This window comes from Nelumbo nucifera, chromosome 4 (assembly GCF_055504915.1).
Source record: "Nelumbo nucifera cultivar China Antique chromosome 4, China Antique-T2T, whole genome shotgun sequence".
Classification (NCBI taxonomy): domain Eukaryota; kingdom Viridiplantae; phylum Streptophyta; class Magnoliopsida; order Proteales; family Nelumbonaceae; genus Nelumbo; species Nelumbo nucifera.
Genome location: NC_142652.1, coordinates 27,003,520 through 27,024,169, shown reverse-complemented (window position 1 = coordinate 27,024,169; position 20,650 = coordinate 27,003,520). Strand labels below are relative to the sequence as shown.

The window sequence follows — 20,650 nt, the reverse complement described above, 5'->3', positions numbered from 1 at the left end:
GTTTGGTTCAGTACAACCAAAATTCAGTTCTGACCGACCCTATGAACAAAAAATGTAGGAAGTGCTCAGAATTACTCAAACCATCAGGTAAATGAGTCAAAAGGGTGTGAAGTCGTCAACAAAATTACGACTATCATTAACTATATTACTAAGAAACTTGTAGGCGATCCGGTATCCACGGCCATAGTATGATCAGTGCCAGTGGAACTCGCCTGCTCCCTGTTCTGTGACTGCATGTTTCTGTTCCCACTTCTCACTTCCCATCCATGTCGCCATTAATGTGTACTATGCAACAATAGCAACAAAAAATCCGGGATAAAGCAATCTAATTCCTTGTGGTTTCCAAAGCCGCGCCAAGGATATATGAACCGAGGCTGCTCTGGTTTCCAATTGTAATCAGCCAGAATTCCTTAAAAACTTTAAAAGGTACAAAAATATGAGTGAAATAATTTTGGAGCCAGAATTTCAAAATGCAAGCCCGACATACTTAATCCAACTTATGTGTTAAGTACCTGTTAGGATTGAATTAGGAGTCTTTGGGATTAGGAGATTCCGCTGAATTAGGATCGAATTCGGAGTAGGAGTCTCCATTCTCTTTTAATCCTTATCTTGTATAGTTGAGATAGGAAAGATAGGTTTGAGTTTGTATATATGTATCTGAATTCTCAATGAATGAAAACAGAAGAAAGGAAAATCCAGAAAAGTTCTGTTTTTACATGGTATCAAAGCGAGGTTGAAGACGAGTAAACGCGAGATTGGAAAAGAAACCTTGGCCTACTTTCTTCGTCCAAGAATTCCATCTTGGAAGAAGAGGCACAGGGAGTTGAGGGGTCGATATGCTGCCCGGCGAGTGCAAGTGCGAGACGCGAAGTGGCGAACGCAATCGGTAAAACCAAAATCCAACCCAACTATCCGTTGAGCCACTCTGAATTTCTCCATCAACGGCTTGGATCCACTTGTGCAAAGGTTTCCGCTGCTTCAGAAACTGCGAGAAGGAATCCCCACCACCTGGTTTCTTCTCGGACAACGATTTCACCGCCCTCGAAAAGTTCTGCTTGTCCTACGGCAGAATCGTCACACTGTCCAATCCATGCCGCCCTCGAAAAGCCTCGGCAACAGAGCCAAGGATTGAAGACAGAAGAAGAAGAAGAAGAAGAAGAAGAAGAAGAAGAAGAAGAAGAAGAAGAAGAAGAATCGATAGAGAAAGGCTGGCGTTTCCGACCTCCACCTAAATCAGCAGCGCCCTTTTTTAGTTTTCATGCATCGGAGGAAAATGCGTAACCGGACATTTTCCAGCCTGCTAGAAGGACGTTACCACGTCAATAGCATACCGGAGAGGCGGAGATGCGAGGGATGGAATGTTTGGCATTTTCCAACGGCTGGTTAGTTTTATGGGATGACGATTTCTCCGCCTCTGGCTCGGACTGTTTTCTCTGGAATCCTTTTACACGGAGGAGCCTTGCATCTTGTTTGCCCGACCTGACGATGACCAATGGATTCATCAAGATTTGCAGCAATAGTTGGACAGTAAGATTATGACTGCTTATCGGTTGCGGGGCCAAAGCATATGCTTAAACTTTTAATGGAAGTCTAACTATTATAGAAGTGGAGTTGTTGCTACTACTGCCACCGTAACTTTATTTTAAGTGCAGGATCCTCGAACTGATATAAAAGCCATAGTACGACAGTTTTATTTGGTAGATTCTTGAGGAGACATCTTCATTGTTTCCAAGATATACTTGGGATGTGCGCTTGATGAGGTGGACACTTTTAAAGTCTTCAAGTTTGATTTCTGTAATTGGTTTGGGCAGTGGTGAAAAGCCTCGGCAATCAACTCCCACCGTCTCGGCGCTCCAACGGGGTGCTTTGACATCTGTTTTTTCAGTCGTAATCCTCATTGGTCCACTCTTTTTCTTCCTCGATCACGAATCCAAAACCAGACGAAATCGAAGCGCAGACGAAAATTAAAGGCTTATTGAATTTGTTGATTTCGGGAGTGGAGGTTGATGTTCTGCGGCAGGTTTTGCCTCTTCAGGGAGTTCGGGATAAGACTCACGAACGTCCAGATCTTTAACGGGTTTCTGGCGAGTTGAACTTCTGCAGTAGACACGGTGGTCGATATGGCTGAAAACAAAGAAAAAGAACACGGTGGGCGTGGTGGACGGAAACAAGGAGCAGGGGCAGGAGGAAAATGTCGTGGCGGCCAAGTCAAGGCCAATACAGCTAAAGTCTCTGCGCAAGGCAATGCGTCTCAAGGAGAATCAATCGATGCAGTCAAGACTGGGTTAAATGGACTAAGTAGCGAGCAGTGAAACATGTTATTCAATCTTTTGAGCACACAGAAAGAGGGGAGTCAACAACTAAGTAGTAAGGGAAAATTGTCAGAGTGGATAATAGACACTGGGGCTTCTCATCATATGATAGGAAGACTCGAGTCGATGAGAGACATAAAGAACATCATTTCATGCTTTGTCAGGCTGCCAGATGGGAAAGCGACAATAGCAGAGAAAGAAGGCACAATTGCGCTGGACGATCATCTGAAATTGACTAATGTTTTATATGTGCCTTATTTGCATTGCAATTTAATTTCTGTGTCGCAATTGATTGAGGAGTCGAATTGTGTTGTTCAGTTCACTAATAAATTCTGCGTGATATAGGACCAAACTATGAGGATGCTGATTGGATCGGGTGAGCAGCGAGAGGGACTCTATTATTTCCGGAGCATTGCATCAGCAAGAGCAATGAAGACTATAGAGAGCAAGATGTGTGATATTTGGCATCAAAGGTTAGGGCATCATTCTCATAAAATTGTTAAGTTGCTGCCTTTTGTTAGTACTAAAAATAATAAGGATGGCAGTATTAAAGGTTGTGATATATGCTTCCGAGCTAAACAATGTCGAGAAGGGTTTGTTTCTAGTAATAATAAAGCATCCGATATTTTTGAGTTAATTCATTGTGATTTATGGGGTCCTTATAGAACTGCAACTTCTTGTGGTGCTCATTATTTCTTGACAATAGTAGATGATTTTTCTAGAGGTGTTTGGATTTATCTTCTGATTGATAAGACAGAAGTGGGACAAGTTCTTCAAAATTTTTTTGCTATGGTTCAAATGCAATTTAATAAATATGTCAAAGTGGTTCGTATTGATAATGGGACTGAGTTTGTCTGCTTGGCTAGTTATTTTGCTTAGCATGGTATTATTCATTAAACCACTTGTGTCGGGACCTCTCAACAAAACAGGAGGGTTGAACGCAAACACCGCCACATACTCAATGTTGCTCGAGCATTGCGTTTTCAAACTAGCATGCCTATTGATTTTTGGGGGGAATGTGTATTGACCGCATGTTATTTGATCAATCAGACCCCGTTCATTCTATTAGGGAAAGACTCCCTATGAAGTTTTATTTGGGCGACCTCCTTCTTATGATAATGTGCAAGCTTTTGGTTGCTTAGCATATGCGCACAATCATAGACATGGAGGGGTTAAATTTGTCAGTCGAAGCAAATGGTGTGTTTTTGTTGGGGATTCTTTTGGAAAGAAAGGATGGAGGTTGTATGATTTAGAGTCCGATACGTTCTTTGCATCAAGAGATGTTACCTTTTTAGAGGATGAATTCCCTTATGCACACAAGGAGGATGAACAACCAAACAAAGCACAAGGCCAATTTCATTGTGGAATAGGTGGGACAGATGAGGTGTTGGTGTCGTCCACTTATTTACCAGGACAAGCAAATGGCGAGATGGAGACTAACCAACGAGGTGAACTCGCAGAAGAAGGAGTCAGTGTTGAAGAAGGAACCCATGTAGACCAAAATGCCAATACTAGTGAACCCATGCATTCTTCTGACGTCACTACAGAAAATGCAAGCGAAGACAGTCCTGACGTCAAGGGGGTGGCAATGTTGAGCAACTACATCACTCTGATTCTCATTTGGGGCGTGGGCATCGACAGAAACAGTAGTCCACAAGGTTAAGAGACTATGTGCTTCACACCACACAGCGCTTGAGTCCCTCTCCGCGTCCCGTTGCAAGCTCATTCGGTCAATCACATCCTGCAGGTAGTCCTTATCCCATAGATAACTATGTGAATTGTAACAATTTTTCTTGTCGACATTGTGCTTTCTTGGTAGCTATTACTGCTAGAGTTGAACCACTTCTTTTGCTGAGGCCGTAAAGGATGAAAAATGGAGGGACGCAATGCAGAAAGAAATACAGGCACTTGAGAATAATCAGGCACGGACCGTAGAACCTTTGCCATCCGAAAAACGAGCCATAGGATGCAAATGGGTATATTGAATCAAGTACAACGCTGATGGGACAGTGGAAAGATACAAAGCTCGTCTCGTGATCTTTGGGAACAAGCAGGTTGAGAGAATTGATTATAATGAAACTTTTGCCTCAGTTGCAAAAATGGCTACTGTTCGTACCTTTCTTGCAGTCGCAGTAGCTAGAAATTGGGAGCTTCATCAAATGGACGTACATAATGCATTCTTGCACGGTGACCTTCATGAGGAACTCTACATGTGAATGCCTCCTCGGTTTCAGTCAGATAAACCAAGTATGGTGTGCCGGTTGCAAAAATCTCTGTATGGCTTGAAACAAGCGTCAAGATGTTGGTTTGCTAAATAAACTGCAACCTTGAAGACATATGGGTTTCAGCAATCAGGTTCAAATTACTCCCTATTCACCTTTCGTCGAGACAGGGTACATGTGCTTGTCCTCGTGTATGTGGACGACATTATCGTGTTAGGTAATGATCATATGGCAATTCAAGTCTTCAAGAAATATTTGAGTGACTGCTTCCATTTGAAAGACTTTGGACCATTGAAATATTTTTTGGGCATTGAAGTTGCCCAAAACTCAACAGGAATTTTTCTGTCTCAACGAAAGTATGTTCTGGATATTATCGCTGAAGTTGGATTACTTGGTGCAAAACCTGCCCCTTTTCCTATGGAGCATAATCACAATCTGGCCTTGACAGATGGGCCTCTCTTATCTGATCCTGAGTGATACAGGCGCTTGGTGGGCATGCTTATTTATCTCTCAGCAACTCGTCCTGAGTTGTCTTATTGTGTGCACGTTCTGTCCCAATTCATGCAGCAACTGCAAGAAAGACATTGGGAGGCTGCATTGCGAGTGGTGCGCTACTTGAAAGGAAATCCTGGTCAAGGAATTCTCTTGTGTTCAGATTGTGACTTGCAGTTATATGCATGGTGTGATTCAGACTGGGCGAGTTGTCCTTTGTCCTGGCGTTCCCTATCTGGGTGGTTTATTCTACTTGGAAAATCGCCGATTTCCTGGAAAACTAAGAAACAGCACACTGTGGCTCGTTATTCAGCAGAAGCAGAGTATCGGTCTATGGCCACGGCCACGTGTGAATTAAAATGGCTGAAGGGATTGTTATTGGCTCTTGGAGTGACACATTCGAACCCAATGTGATTATATTGTGATAGTCAGGCAGCCTTGCATATTGCAGCAAACCCAATGTTTCATCAACGTACGAAACATATTGAAGTTGATTGCCATTTTGTTCGTGATGAGATTCAAAATGGTTGCATTCGTCCTGCTTATGTATCGACTACCGTCTAGCTGGCTGACATCTTTACAAAGGCACTAGGTCGAAGAGAATTTGAGTATTTTCTCCTCAAGTTGGGCATTCACAACCTGCATGCTCCAACTTGAGGGGGTGTTAGGATTGAATTAGGAGTCTTCGGGATTAGGAGACTCCGCTGAGTTAGGATCGAATTCGGAGTAGGAGTCTCCGTTCTCTTCTAATCCTTATCTTGTATAGTTGAGATAGGAAAGATAGGTTTGAGTTTGTATATATGTATCTGAATCATCAATGAATGAAAACAGAAGAAAGGAAAATCCAGAAAAGTTCTGTTTTTACAGTACCCAACTCAAGAGCCCCAAGAGGTTAACTTCATGGGGTAGTTTCAACACAACTCTAACATTTTGTACCCCAAGGACTCCGGATCTGCTACTGTGGCCAGTGGCCATTGCTGTTTTCCAATGAAATTTGGATACCTGAACTCTATCCGTGCCACCCCTGTGCTTAAGGGTGTCAGTGGACCAGTTTTGGATTGGACTCTATCCTATCCAAAATCAATTTGGATGGATTGGACGGACCAACAAGACATATTGGATTGGATCAATACGGTCTAAAATATTTATTAGATTGGATTGGACTTGATCCGTCCATAACAAATTTATATTGGATTGGGTTGGACTAAGCTAATATCTGATTCATTGATATAAGATAAGAATATGTGTCAATGGACTGGGTTTGGGTTGAAACCAATCTAAATCAAAATGAATTTGAACAGATTGGACGGTCTAGACATTGAATTGGACCGACTCAAAATGGTTCAAAACATTCATTGGATTAGATTGAACCTGGTCCATTTATATGGACTCACATTGGACTGGATTGGATTGGACCAAATCCAGTCTAATTGACACCCCTACCTGTGCTTATTAGCGCAATGTGTTAATGCCCTCCATAGTATTTGCTTTTATTACTTAGGCTGTGTTTGATTGCAATGCAAATAGATCTGTACTGATGCAAAATTATAATAGTGTAAACGATTTAAGTGTAAATTCTAACATATTTTTGTTCAAATTTTAGCTTATTTTATTTGATTACGGTACAAATGAAATAAGTTAAGACATGGAGCAAAATAAAGTAAAACCCAAAAAAAGTTAAATGAAAATTTACATTTTTTGCATTTGCACTCCTATACATTTGCATTAATGCAAATAAAACCTTACGTTTTTGTATTATTTTATAATGTAATTGTACTGTAAATATTTATACCTATACTCCTCCCAAACTGAGCCTTATTGTTATTTTGGAAACAAATCAATCAGCCCTGCCCCAAAGCGCTTTTCTTCCCCCTGCTCTCTTCCAGCAAAGCAGCATTTTTCAGCCCTTTCTACTTAGCATTCACTTGCACACCAGACGTAGATCAAGCACATTTGGGTCTAGAAGAATCCAGGTCATCTCTTACGCACAGTTGCAGATGTTTTTCCCTATTGGGTGCTTCTTACTTTAGCAAGAAAGCCAGGATTTAGTATACGTTTGGGAAGATTGAAGTGTAGTGGCTTCTGGCTTTTCGAGATGGTCTCCAAATGGACAGCCTATAAACTACATTTGGTGACCATTTGGGAGGGCTGAAGTACCGCAGTTTCTGGCTTCCCAAGGTGGGCCATGGAGAGTTATTAAGTTATGTTTGTTGAAAATTGGGAGTCCAAATCAGCTTGCAGTCATTTGATGGACTGTCCGCTTGAGCCTCTTTGAATAGTTTGGCCAGAGTGCTTCAATTCAAAGCAGTTGAACCTGTTTAGTCCCCCAAATGGACCCTTGAAGAATAATCTGCAGCGGCTTGGTTCAGTCATTTCAAGACTGTTCGTTTCAGCCTCTTTGAATAGTTTATCCAGAACACTTTGAAGCAATTGAACATGCTTAGTTGAATCTTCAGCTCAGTCCTCCCAAATGGGCCCTTACTTCAATGATCATTGTTCAGAGCTCTACTTATAAGTATAGAGTGCTAAGCCAAGAGTTGAAGGTCTGAAGGATGTTGGGCGGATGACAGATTACGATGCCATTCTCTCACCAAACACAAGGTATTTGGTCATGATAACAGAGATTGTTAATTAGAAGAAAGCTTTATAGGGGTCATGAGTAGCTATGCAACTTGGGTGGGGTCGGATTGGATTTTTTTTGTCAAAATTTGAATGGACTCAAACTGAAAGCCCAAGTTCAAAACAATGTAAAATGTTAGGAGTACAAATACAAATATGTGCAATACAATTTCATACAAAATAAAACAAAATATAAGGTTTTGTGTTCTACATATCTGTATTTGTACTCCTTCCAAATGGAGCCTAAGGAGTACAAATACAAATATGTACAGTACAAAAAATACAAAATACAAGATTTTATGCTCTACATATTTATATTTATACTCCTTCCAAATGGAGCCTAAGTTTCCAACCCGAATTGTACCCCTAATTCAGAAGTAACCTGATTTGCACCTCTAGTCAACGCTACTTGGTTTGATATTTCTTTCATCCAGAATTTACAAGGTGATGTAAATCACTCTGGATTTGCAGGTTATCTATCTCCTAGGTCTCTGGTGTACAATAGTGAAGGAGGAATAGCAGAGGTTCAAATTCAATGGTGCTACTGTGCGTGAAAGGGGGAGAGAAGAAAAGGTTTTGGGGCACACCTTAAGAAAGTAATTATTTTTTATTTTCTTGTTTTAAGAAAAGAATTATAATTAGAAAAACAATATGGGAAGCTTTAATTAACACCTTACGTAGTAATCTCATGAACAAGGAACTTGGCAGGGATGAATCTAGGTATGGTCCAATTTTTATTGGGGGCACAACAGCGGCCACAATCACGATTTCAAGCCTTAATAAAATGCTAGTGCCTGCTTGAGAGGGCTGAAGCACGGCGGCTTCTGGCTTTCTCAATTGAGCCCAACACAGTCAGCCTTTAAGCTATTTTTGGTCCGGAGAGCCTTAATAAAATCTGGACACTAATTTTCATCTTTCTTTGCGGTTTTAAGGATATAATATGTGTTTGGTTTTGTTTATGTTTATTAAATAAATGTTTGTATTTTATTTATTAATAAAATTGAGAAATGCAATAATTACAACTGTTTATGACAATTAGACACATTAGGTGCCACTAGGCGCCACTTCAGCATAACAACGAATAAATGCTTGGCCGTTTATGAAAACTTCAAAAAAACAACTTTAGTTAACATGCACATAAACAACCAAAATTTACTTTTTACACTTTTGATTGTATGCAGAGGAAAAGAGAGAAAATACTGAGACGGCGCCTATGTAGCAGCCAATCAATGTTTACTGAATAAACGGAAACGGAATCAAACACTGATGGTTTTTCCGTCTGTAATGACCCACCCCACCCATTGTCACCAGACCCAACATCTCAAATCAGTAATAAGAAGGTAGGTGTTAAAAGAAAACGCTACTAGACTCATAGTAGTTAAAAGGAAATTAATTATGCATGGAGTATAGACTGAACGAACTTTAATGTTCATCTTCAACTAATTAATAATCATCAAACAAACTTTATTCTCATCGTCATATGTTCGTTCGTTGGAGGTCAAGATGGAAAAAGTAACAGATTATTGATAAAGAAAATTCGAAAGTTGAAAAAAGAAAAACAGAACACACTCAAAGCCTACACACATCTTAAAACAAATTGGAATGAATCCTTAAAAGTTTAGAAGCTAGGAGGCTTGTAGGCAATGAAACTGATGCACTGCACTTGGCGCTTGTTGTCGAAACCGATGATCCGGATGAAGGCGTTGGGGTAGGCTTTCTTGGCCTCTTCCAGCTCTGCCAACACCTGAGACGAGTCAGTGCAGCCGAACATGGGCAGCTTCCACATGGTCCAGTAGCGCCCGTCGTAGTACCCAGGGGATCTGTTGTTCTCGCGGTACACGAATCCATGCTACAATCATTCACACAACACCAAACAGACCAAACTGTCACCACCACAGATTAATAATTAAGAAAACGCAGATACAAATCCGGCCACTACAATTAAAAATTAAAATAATTACAGACCTCCAACTCGAACTCCAAGCAAGGAATCCATCCCATGCGCAGGAGGTAGTCAACTTCCTTTGCCAATGATTCAGGAGAGAGTGGTGGGAGGTAAGACAGGGTCTCGAACTTCTTCTTTCCGAGTGGTGGCCACACCTGCATGCACTGAACTCTGCCACCGTTGCTGGGGAGGGAGCTGATGTCGTTGTTGGCCTTGCGGGTCACAGGGAAGGCAGCTGCTGACTTGAGTCCGCTGAAAGGTGCCACCATGCTGGCCTGAGCCGGGGTGGCACGGCTCACGGTGGCAACAGCTGCCGATGAGAGCACGGAGGAAGCCATCTCTGCTTTGTTCAACACTCACTACCAGTGATCTCTTCAGAGAGTTTGCTTTACTTCCTTCCTCTTCCGATTTATAAAGTAAGAATTCGTCTTACCGGACAACTCGGATCCTCCAATCTGAGGGTCTTACTTTCATCTGCTACATTTCTGGACCAGTGTTGGCCGTTGGATCAAGTGGGGATGACATTGCAGTTTGACGACCACACACGCCGAGGCCCGAGGGAAACTTGAGTTGCTGCCTTATCGTCAGTAATCGCTTCAGTATGCCACGTGTCGGCAACTGCACAATCTTATCTCATCCGAGGAGTGTGGACGAGAATGTGTGATGGTTGTTTGGTTTTATATTTACCAGTCTTTCCTTAGCTCTTTAGTTTAGACTTTAGGAAAAAGTACGGAAACATAAGATGCAGAATTCTGAATTTCAGCCCCCCTACAACTAGTCCTCCCCCTTATAAACCACATCCTGCCCGTGAATTTGCATCAATTCACGGTCAGGATGCATTCCCCCTGTACTACAAATTACAAATTACGGTGTGGGGTGTCTTTCTTTCGAGAGGCCCACCCCATTTCCTAGGAGACATATTTTTCGCAAATTCAGATGAAATTACTCAAGTACCCACCTCTTTTCTTTCCTAAAAAGATTATCAAAGAGGAATGTTGGAGTACGATGACAGTACCGTAACTATTATACTATGGGTCAATGCCAATGGTTCTTTACCTCATATTTGGGGTCGATGGGAATGGGGTGGGAACGCAACGCAACCATCTCAGTTGGATGAAATTCAATATGGGAAAATGAACCTAAAATGAAGGGTTTTTTCCCTGCCAGTAGAGAAGGCATGTTTTCTTTTAAAATTCCTGCAAGATCCTTGATGATACCATGCGAGTTGAACCGGGGGTCCTCAAGGTGGGACCCTTTAGATTCCATTGTGCTTGAGAAGTATGTATATATTATGATTGAAGATTCACTCATTGAATTGGTGATTGGATATGATTTAAGAGAGGAGGATTTTAAATTTCAGTTGTGTAGATTGATGAGTAACATCAGATTGAATGATTAATGGATTCTTTTGTTACAACTAGAATGTGGGTCGAAATCTTAAGTAGTCTATATCAGTTAATAGCTGGGCCATGAAACATATATACAACCCTTTTGCTATGTGGCAATTATTTATTTGTTTTGATACCAAGTTAAAGTCGTGGTTATAAAATCTCATGAAATGCCAAATGAGCTAATTTGTGTCTTAAGAAATAGGGAAAACTAGAGGCGAAAGAAAGGTAAGTGTAGTTTGTGAAGGGGTGGGGCTTGTTAGAAGGAATTTGTGATTCATATGTGTAAGTTCGTTCACGTCAATCTTCACCGATTGCTTCAGCCCTCGTGAATTCGTGATGACCCTCAAAGTCCTGTCCGAGCTTCTAAAGGAAAAGAACCACAAATTCCGAAATCCTGTCAATTCTTGAGATTTGAGCTAGATATTTACACCCAAGGGCTGAAATGGACCATACAGACTGATTGGCCATACTGGACAAGTCACATGGACATACGTTGGTCCATGTCATTTCTGTAACAGTGTATGTACTCTTCAACTGTAATGTAGTATCTGTTTCGTTTGCTAAACTCCTATCTGCTCTTATCTTTAGCCGTTTAGGACTGGACTGGACAGTTTGCACCTCTCTAACAGCTAGGTCTTTCCATATGCTTCTTAGTTCTTACAAATAAATCTACCTCTCTAGGGGAAACGAAATGGATGCAGTTATACTAAGAACTACTTGAAGTATTCATTCTTCAAGCGAGAAAGGGGGTTTCAATCTGCTAGTATAGTAACAGTCATATGCATTTCTTGCTTGAAATACATTTTTAATTGAAAATCAGGATAGCAAGAGATCACCAAAAATCTTTACACGAACATGAACCTCCTCTAAAATGATGGAAACGGTTTCGATCTCTCACGATTATCTCTCTTCGAAAGACTTTAGAAATGAACTTAGTCACAGAATGACAATCACTGCACACACGAAGATTCTTTACTATCCTCAGTGGTGTCCCTGGGCTTGTACTGATCAAGCCAAAAGCAATTGCCAACCTCTCGCTGTGGTGACACAGTGCATGCTCCTTCTCCTCCTCAGCCACATCTAGTAATGCACTCATGGTATGCGCCACATACCCCTCCTGCCTTAAACGACTCATTATTTCATCTAGCATCTTGTATATCTCTTTTGTCTTTGGGTGTGATTTGTCCCCCTTCCGAAACTCATGGACCATTCCGTTCAGTTCTATTAAACTACAGCCTGGGATCTTCTTCATCTTTCTCTCTTTCATTGCCTTTCTCACCTTCACTGCATCTCTCCATCGATTTGCAGAGGCATATATGTTCGACATGAGTACAAAAGTGCCATCTTTCTCTGGCTCTATTTCTACAAGCTTTTTCATGATTCTTTCTCCTAGCTCAACCTTCCCATGGATCCTGCAGGCCCCCAATAAAGCACCCCAGACAAAGGCATCAGGCTCAATTGGCATTTTCCTAATAAATTCTTCAGCCTCACTTATGAATCCAGCACGACCCAGAAGATCAACCATGCAGCCATAATGCTCTATCTGAGGCTTGAGCTTGTACACTCTTGACATATCCTCAAAATATTGGCGCCCCTCCTCCACCAGCCCTACATGGCTACATGCTGTAAGGATGCCGATAAATGTCACTTCATCTGGTTTCATACCAACCCTAGACATCTCAGAGAAGAGATCCAATGCTCTCTCTCCTTCCCCATGCATCGCCAGCCCAGCAATCATGCTTGTGTAAGAATAAACGTCTCTATGTTGCATATTCTTGAAAACTCCAAACGCTTGATCAATGCTGCCACACTTTGCATACATATCCACCAGCGCATTTCCTATAAATCCATCTGCTCTAATCCCTTTCCTATCTACATACGCATGAACCCACTTACCCAACTCGAGAACCCCTAGATTAGCGCATGAATTTAGCACACCTACTAATGTAACATCATCTGGTTCAGCCCCATCTCTTTGCATGCTTCGGAATACCAACAGGGCCTCCTTGAATTCTCCTTGTTGTGTCAGCCCCAGGATCATGGAATTCCAAGAAACAACATTCTTCTTGGGCATAGAATTAAACAACCTACAAGCAGAGTCAATATCCCCGCATTTTAAGTACATATCCACCAAAGCATTCTCAACAAAAAGATCCAAATACACCTTATTATCCTGTATATAACTATGTATTTTCCTGCATAAATCCAAATCTCCAAGTTCAGAGCAAGCAGAAAGTACAATCACCATCGTCTTTCCATCCGCTTTTAATTTTGTCATACTCATTTCCAAGAACACCTGAATTGCTTGCCCTGGAAACCCATTCTCCACATAACCTTGAATCAGTGTGGTCCATGAAACCAAATCTCGATGACAACTTTCATCGAACAATTTCTGAGCAGCGCCAGTTACCCCACAAACAGCGTACATTCTCATCAGAGTGTTCCTTACATAAACATCCCATACCAGCCCATTCTTAATCGATTGAGAATGAATGCCCTCCCCTTCTCTCAATGTCCGCAATTCTGCGCATGCCTTGAGAAGAAAAGGGATCGTGAAATTGTCAGGACAGAATCCTTTCTCCAGCATTTCCCCATAAAACAACAGTGACTGCATTGGGTTCTTGCTACGAGAAAAGCCTCGGATTACTGCATTGTAAGCATAGAGATTTGGATTTCTGATTTGTGAGAAAAAAGATTGGGCATAGTCAAGGCTTCCGAGAGTTGAAAGAGCACAGGAGAGAAATTTGTCCAACACGAGCTGCGTTTGGAGAGGCCTGGCTTTGATAATGCAGGCATGGATTTGTTTGAGCTCTTCCATGGACTTACAACATTCCAATCGATGCAGGATGAAAGGGAGTTGTGGAGAATTGAAATCGTAGCTTGGAGTAATTGCAGGAGGAGAAAGTGATGAAGTCATGACCCGTTCGAATTTCTGTATATTGAATGAACGGATTACCATACGAAAAAAGGCTTAAGTGTGCTACACAGAGATTGAGAGAGACTTTTCGCGGGTTTTGTCCGAATTTGAATATCAATTTCCTTTCTGTCACGGTTGAATTTAGGGGTGCTCACGGTTCGGTTAACTGAACCGGTCCTATCGGTTTCCAGAAAACAGGTAATCGAAATCGAACCAAAGCTAATCGATTAATCGATTGACCGGTTTGGTTCATCCGTTTTTTTGGTTTTTTTATATTTATATTTATAATATATTATAAAAAACATATAAGTATATAATAAAAAATAGAAATATATATAAAACATTATATTTTAAATAATAAATAATATATTATATATTACATAAATATATAAAATACAAAGAAATATATGTATACCTTGTCAATTCGGTTAACCACCAGTTTTCTATATTGGTTAACCAAAGCCAAACCAGTATCTTCGGTTTTTTTAAAAATATCAAACCGAAACTGAACCGACCAGTTCGATTAACCGGATCTTCAGTTTGGTTTCATTCGGTTGTTTGGTTTTCTTGCTCACTCCTAGTTGAAAAGGCACAAAAGGAGTGCCACGTGGATAATTATCTAGCCAACTTTTAAGACGCAACCATCAATCAATATTTTTTTAGTAGAGAAAAGAAAAGCATTCTATTAAACCAGAATTAGAAACAAAGTCATTACAAGGTTCCACTGGAAATCGAATGGAACTGACTTTGAACCGACCTCTAATCCTACCTAATTCGTTATAGGGTAGGGTCTGGTTTTAAATTCTTGGAACCAATCACCACTTAGACTGGTTCTAAGGTCTAGAGGTTTATTTACCCCAACCAATTCAATGAACCAACATTGATTGGTCTTAGTGGAATCTGCATTTTAATCAATCTTGCCTTGGAATAAACCCCAAAATAATTTTGGGGATGTGGAGATTTGAATTCAAGCACTCATGGTTACAAAAGGCCATGGTCTCAGTTGACCATTGAGTTATTTAAGTGATTTGATCATTTGTTTTTATTTTAATATTTGAATGTGTACAATGTAATATAAAAGGTAATATTTATAAAATTTAATGATAATCTTCATATTAAGTTATTCAATTTAATCAATAAAGATGATATAAGTATTAAATTATATATTATATTTATTAAAAATCAAGTTTTTAAAGAACATGCTTCTTTCTTCTTCTTTTTCTTTTGAAAGGAGAGAGTAAAGAAAGAACAAACTCCACAAGTACACCTTGAACCTCAGAACCACTAAAGCCATAACCAATCCATGCTTACCCCTACAAGAAACCTTGATTTTTTACGTTGCAAGTAGGATTACAACTATACAACTATACATAAAAGAGTTGGAATCTCCTATCAACAAAACACGTTCCAACAACCATCTAACATGGTTTGACACCACACATCTCACCATGAGACGAAAACCTGCCGATGTGAGATTATAATAATAGGGTTATCCATTCATTCTCTATATTGGAGTACTTGTAGCCCTCCCCGAATCACCCGTTATCATCCCTATCAATCCAGACAACCTCAGTTGATAAAAGTTTTAAACCTCCCTCATTGTTTCTTGTAAATACGAAAACCTCTCCATTTTTAAGAATTACAAAGACCTACAATTATCCCCTTGAACTGTGATTTGTGACAAAGACCCTCTTTTAACTTTCACTTTGCAACAAAGACACCTTGGTCTTTAAGTTAGATAACGGAATCCATTAAATTATCATAATACCGACCTGAGCTTTTCTTATTTTCTTTTTTTCTCGCCCTATTCTCAAACCCTAATTGACCCAAACATGTCTCCATTTTCTCCAAACGAAACTGGTTAAAATAACAATAATCATTTCACTAAAATAGAAAAACCAGTTTCTTTAAATTCTTGTTTCATTTCACTGACTTAAATGTCTCTCTTCATTTTAAAATATAAAAATTATCTACTTTTTTTTCTAGTAAATTAAGAAAAACCAAATGAAACCTTAAATTTATATCTATCAGAAAAACCTCTAATATTTCATTTGCATATTGATTACAACCAGAAACATGCAAGGATCTATTGGAGAAACCAAAAAGACTTCAGTACTATATTTAAAAAATTAATTGAATCATAAATCATTCAAATAAATAAAAGAAGATATATTGAGGATTTAAAAATTTTAAACAGCTGAATAAGAGTCTTTATCAAAGTTCACCGACAGGACTCTAATAGAAGGGGTATTTATCACAAAGTAAAAGTTTCAAGTGAGTCTTTATCGCAAATGAAATTTCAAGGAAATAATTGCCATTGATCCCATAATACAGGTGGGTATTTATAATTTAAATTGGACCAAGGAACTTATTTGCTAAGGGTATATCAGTTTTTTTAACTTTGTTATACATAATAGTGAATGTATCTGACAGGGAGTTGTTAATCCAATTTGAAAAGAGAAATTTCAATATATGAGAAATGTGAAGGGAGGTTTAAGCGCATTACTTTTTTGCGTGTTTATAATTAGTAAGAGGCATAGGTTTTTTTTTTTTGGGTATTACAATAGATATAGACTCAGTCTCATAAGAGTTATTTTCAAAATCATTTTATTTATGACATAAATATGGAATTCATTTTTAGTTTAATATTAATAACACAATAATTTAACCATTTTTAGTTTAATTAATTAGGGAATGTTTGGAACCGTGGCTGTTTTTCAAAAAAGCGGTGCCACGTGGGATCCACATAGGTGTTTCAACAAACGCCCATATATTTCATTGTTTGGTTCAGACATTTATTGAAAATTTGGGCATGCCTCGTAAATCGGGACCCCACCAATGCATGAAACATCAAATTTTTGGCATTTCATTCATCGGTGAACCGTTTCCCCCAATGGTTGACTGATTGGCGATTACGTGTATCCTATGTGGTGCTTACCTGTGAGCACATACATGAAAAACGGTGATGAAAATCACCTTACCAAACAGTATAATGTTGCTCACTGCCTACGTGACAGAAACACTCCCAAACAAAATTAAAGCATTTTTTTTTGTAAAAAACAGGTTTTAGAAGCATGAACATTTTTTCTTGAAAATCGGTCCCAATAAACGCCCACACTTCCAAACACCATCTTAATGATACGCAATGAATTTGATGTTAAATCAATTAGATTATATCAATGAACCAAATTGGGATCCAGGTATATCCACTTCACTCGATGTTTGGAGCCCTGGGAGGGAAGAACAAGTATTTGATGTTTTGTAGGAGCTATATGTATAGACCAGTAACTAGCAACTGTCATGCATATCCATATGAAAATTATGCTTGAATTAGGAAGTTGTTATGGTCCAACATAAAGCCTTAAACTTTTCAGATTGAAAATTTTTTAGCTATTATTTATTTTCACTCTTACAATGGAAGCCTTTTTCCACCCCCTTTATCATTTGTTTTGATATAAGGTATTCATTCTAAAAAGGGCAAAAATATGACAGAAATATTTCAGCCTTGAAAATTTTGTACCCACTTTTGTGTGAAAGTAGAAATCCATACAAAATACTTCAAAATATAAGGTTTTGTTCTCTACATATTTGTTTTTGTACTCCCTCAAAATAGAGCCTCAAGGGTCTATTGTCTGCCTGTTTGGTTTGGATGGGAATCGGAATCTGAATGGGAATCAACTGCAATGAATTTCATTCCCAACTCAAGGGAGTGAGAGGGAATGAATGAGAATAAGATTCAGATTCGACCCAACCAAATGATTGGATTCCTATTCCAGAGCTCTATTACTATGAACCAAACAGCCCCTAACTTTTCTAAGAGGGAAATTCAGCGGTTGGATCTTGGACATCCAGACATCTGGGTGGGATCTAATACGAGAACCACCAGGTTTCACCAAGGATTAAATGCATTATTTTCCAATTAAGGATGCTTTGATTGGAAGATGGATATCCCAAGTGCCTAATTAAAACTACTCCAAAAGCCATTTAAAACCAAATAGAGAACAAATTACAGGAATTTAGAATGCTGGTTGCAGACTGAAAATGGGATTGAATTCTGGAGACCAATTAATCAAAGAAAATGTTGATCAACAAGTTCATACATGTTACAGCATGAAATACATAACATTTGGTCCTTTGAATTGTTGGGCCGAATGCTAACCCCAGGTTCAAGCCAAATTGAAAAGGCAAAAAAAAAAAAAAAAAGGAATTAACAAGGGATCTTGGATTTAGATGCCAGGAGGCTTGTAGGCAATGAAACTGATGCACTGCACTTGGCGCTTGTTGTCGAAACCGATGATCCGGATGAAGGCGTTGGGGTAGGCTTTCTTGGCCTCTTCCAGCTCTGCCAACACCTGAGACGAGTCAGTGCAGCCGAACATGGGCAGCTTCCACATGGTCCAGTAGCGCCCGTCGTAGTACCCAGGGGATCTGTTGTTCTCGCGGTACACAAATCCATGCTACAATCATTCACACAACACCAAACAGACCAAACTGTCACCACCACAGATTAATAATTAAGAAAACGCAGATACAAATCCGGCCACTACAATTAAAAATTAAAATAATTACAGACCTCCAACTCGAACTCCAAGCAAGGAATCCATCCCATGCGCAGGAGGTAGTCAACTTCCTTTGCCAATGATTCAGGAGAGAGTGGTGGGAGGTAAGATAGGGTCTCGAACTTCTTCTTTCCGAGTGGTGGCCACACCTGCATGCACTGAACTCTGCCACCGTTGCTGGGGAGGGAGCTGATGTCGTTGTTGGCCTTGCGGGTCACAGGGAAGGCAGTTGCTGACTTGAGTCCGCTGAAAGGTGCCACCATGCTGGCCTGAGCCGGGGTGGCACGGCTCACGGTGGCAACAGCTGCCGATGAGAGCACGGAGGAAGCCATCTCTGCTTTGTTCAACACTCACTACCAGTGATCTCTTCAGAGAGTTTGCTTTACTTCCTTCCTCTTCCGATTTATAAAGTAAGAATTCGTCTTACCGGACAACTCGGATCCTCCAATCTGAGGGTCTTACTTTCATCTGCTACATTTCTGGACCAGTGTTGGCCGTTGGATCAAGTGGGGATGACATTGCAGTTTGACGACCACACACGCCGAGGCCCGAGGGAAACTTGGGTTGCTGCCTTATCGTCAGTAATCGCTTCAGTGTGCCACGTGTCGGCAACTGCACAATCTTATCTCATCCGAGGAGTGTGGACGAGAATGTGTGACGGTTGTTTGGTTTTATATTTACCAGTCTTTCACAAGAATGAATATATATATAGAGAGAGAGAGAGAACAAATTACAGGAATTTAGAATGCTGGTTGCAGACTGAAAATGGGATTGAATTCTGGAGACCAATTAATCAAAGAAAATGTTGATCAACAAGTTCATACATGTTACAGCATGAAGTACATAACTTTTGGTCCTTTGAATTCTTGGGCCGAATGCTGACCCCGGGTTCAAGCCAAATTGAAAAGGCAAAAAAAAAAAAAAAAAAAAAGGAATTAACAAGGGATCTAGGATTTAGAAGCCAGGAGGCTTGTAGGCAATGAAACTGATGCACTGCACTTGGCGCTTGTTGTCGAAACCGATGATCCGGATGAAGGCGTTGGGGTAGGCTTTCTTGGCCTCTTCCAGCTCTGCCAAAACCTGAGACGAGTCAGTGCAGCCGAACATGGGCAGCTTCCACATGGTCCAGTAGCGCCCGTCGTAGTACCCAGGGGATCTGTTGTTCTCACGGTACACGAACCCATGCTACAACCCAAGCACACAGCAATAATTAACCCGAAACATAAACCATCTAATCTAGCTAGTAGAAAAGGGCATCTCAGTATAGATAAGATTAATTATAATAACGAAACAAAATTAATTAGAAACTAAAGATGACAGACCTCCAACTCGAATTCCAAGCAGGGAATCCATCCCATGCGAAGAAGGTAATCAACTTCCTTAGCCAGTGATTCAGGGGAGAGTGGTGGCAGATAGGAGAGAGTCTCAAATTTCTTCTTTCCAATTGGGGGCCACACCTGCACTCAATTACATCAAGTAAAACTGAGCAAGGCGACGAAGATAAATCGGTCTCTGTCTCTCTCTGCTGCATTTAATTTCTTATGAAGAAGACATGGCATTTAAAGCAAATTGGAGTGATTAACTCCTTAATTTTCCATCAAATACGTTCAAACAAAACATAATTTCTGATCTATGCTTGTTTTGTTTTATACTTCAATTCATTCTCTTTTGTTTGGACCTGTGAGGGAGAGTACCTGCATGCATTGGACCCTGCCCCCATTGGTGGTGAGTGAAGTGATGTCATTGTTGAGCTTTCGGGTAACTGGGAATGCAGAGGTGGACTTTAGGCCAGTGAATGGTGCTACCAAGCAAGCTTGAGCTGGGGTATCTCGGTGGGTTGAGGCGACAGCAGCTGAAGAAATCAAGGACGAAGCCATTTCTCTCTCACCTTTGCTTACACTCTGCTCTATCTGCTTGGATTGCCCTCCAGGCTCCAACAACCAGCTATATATAGACTCACTTCCCTTCTTTTCTTTCCCCATTTATAATTATTATTATTATTATTATTATTATTATTATTATTATTATTATTATTATTATTATTATTATTATTATTAGCTTTCGGTATCCTCTAGCAGCCTTGCGCAAGTCCCATTTGTGAAGACATTATTGCACAACGTTTAGACACCTCTTCTTCTGCCACGTTGTCACGGGGCTGATCAACGGGGCCCCGTGCGGCGCTCGATTGGGGTC

General features: G+C 40.3%; 3 protein-coding genes and 1 pseudogene across 4 annotated transcripts; all 4 read right to left on the bottom strand.

Annotated features, from left to right (window-relative positions):
• Positions 1–9,085: 9,085 nt before the first annotated feature.
• On the bottom strand, positions 9,086–9,988 carry LOC104602955 (ribulose bisphosphate carboxylase small subunit, chloroplastic-like). Its single transcript, XM_088902381.1, has 2 exons — positions 9,611–9,988; positions 9,086–9,494 (listed from the first exon to the last, which is right to left on the bottom strand). Exons 1-2 carry the CDS (start codon positions 9,926–9,928, stop codon positions 9,264–9,266), a joined length of 549 nt encoding a protein of 182 aa, XP_088758507.1. The 5' UTR covers positions 9,929–9,988; the 3' UTR covers positions 9,086–9,263.
• A 1,196-nt stretch (positions 9,989–11,184) lies between these two features.
• On the bottom strand, positions 11,185–13,990 carry LOC104602956 (pentatricopeptide repeat-containing protein At1g08070, chloroplastic pseudogene; annotated as a pseudogene). Its single transcript, XR_016085956.1, has one exon. The product of XR_016085956.1 is annotated as a pentatricopeptide repeat-containing protein At1g08070, chloroplastic pseudogene (transcript).
• Positions 13,991–17,963: 3,973 nt separating this feature from the next.
• LOC148792097 (ribulose bisphosphate carboxylase small subunit, chloroplastic-like) lies at positions 17,964–18,848 on the bottom strand. Its single transcript, XM_088902475.1, has 2 exons — positions 18,472–18,848; positions 17,964–18,355 (listed from the first exon to the last, which is right to left on the bottom strand). Exons 1-2 carry the CDS (start codon positions 18,787–18,789, stop codon positions 18,125–18,127), a joined length of 549 nt encoding a protein of 182 aa, XP_088758601.1. The 5' UTR covers positions 18,790–18,848; the 3' UTR covers positions 17,964–18,124.
• On the bottom strand, positions 18,687–20,394 carry LOC148792096 (ribulose bisphosphate carboxylase small subunit, chloroplastic-like). The gene is made up of 3 exons (XM_088902476.1): positions 20,152–20,394; positions 19,780–19,914; positions 18,687–19,642 (listed from the first exon to the last, which is right to left on the bottom strand). The coding sequence occupies exons 1-3, from the start codon at positions 20,332–20,334 to the stop codon at positions 19,412–19,414; spliced, it is 549 nt and encodes a 182-aa protein (XP_088758602.1). The 5' UTR covers positions 20,335–20,394; the 3' UTR covers positions 18,687–19,411.
• Between the last annotated feature and the right edge of the window lie 256 nt (positions 20,395–20,650).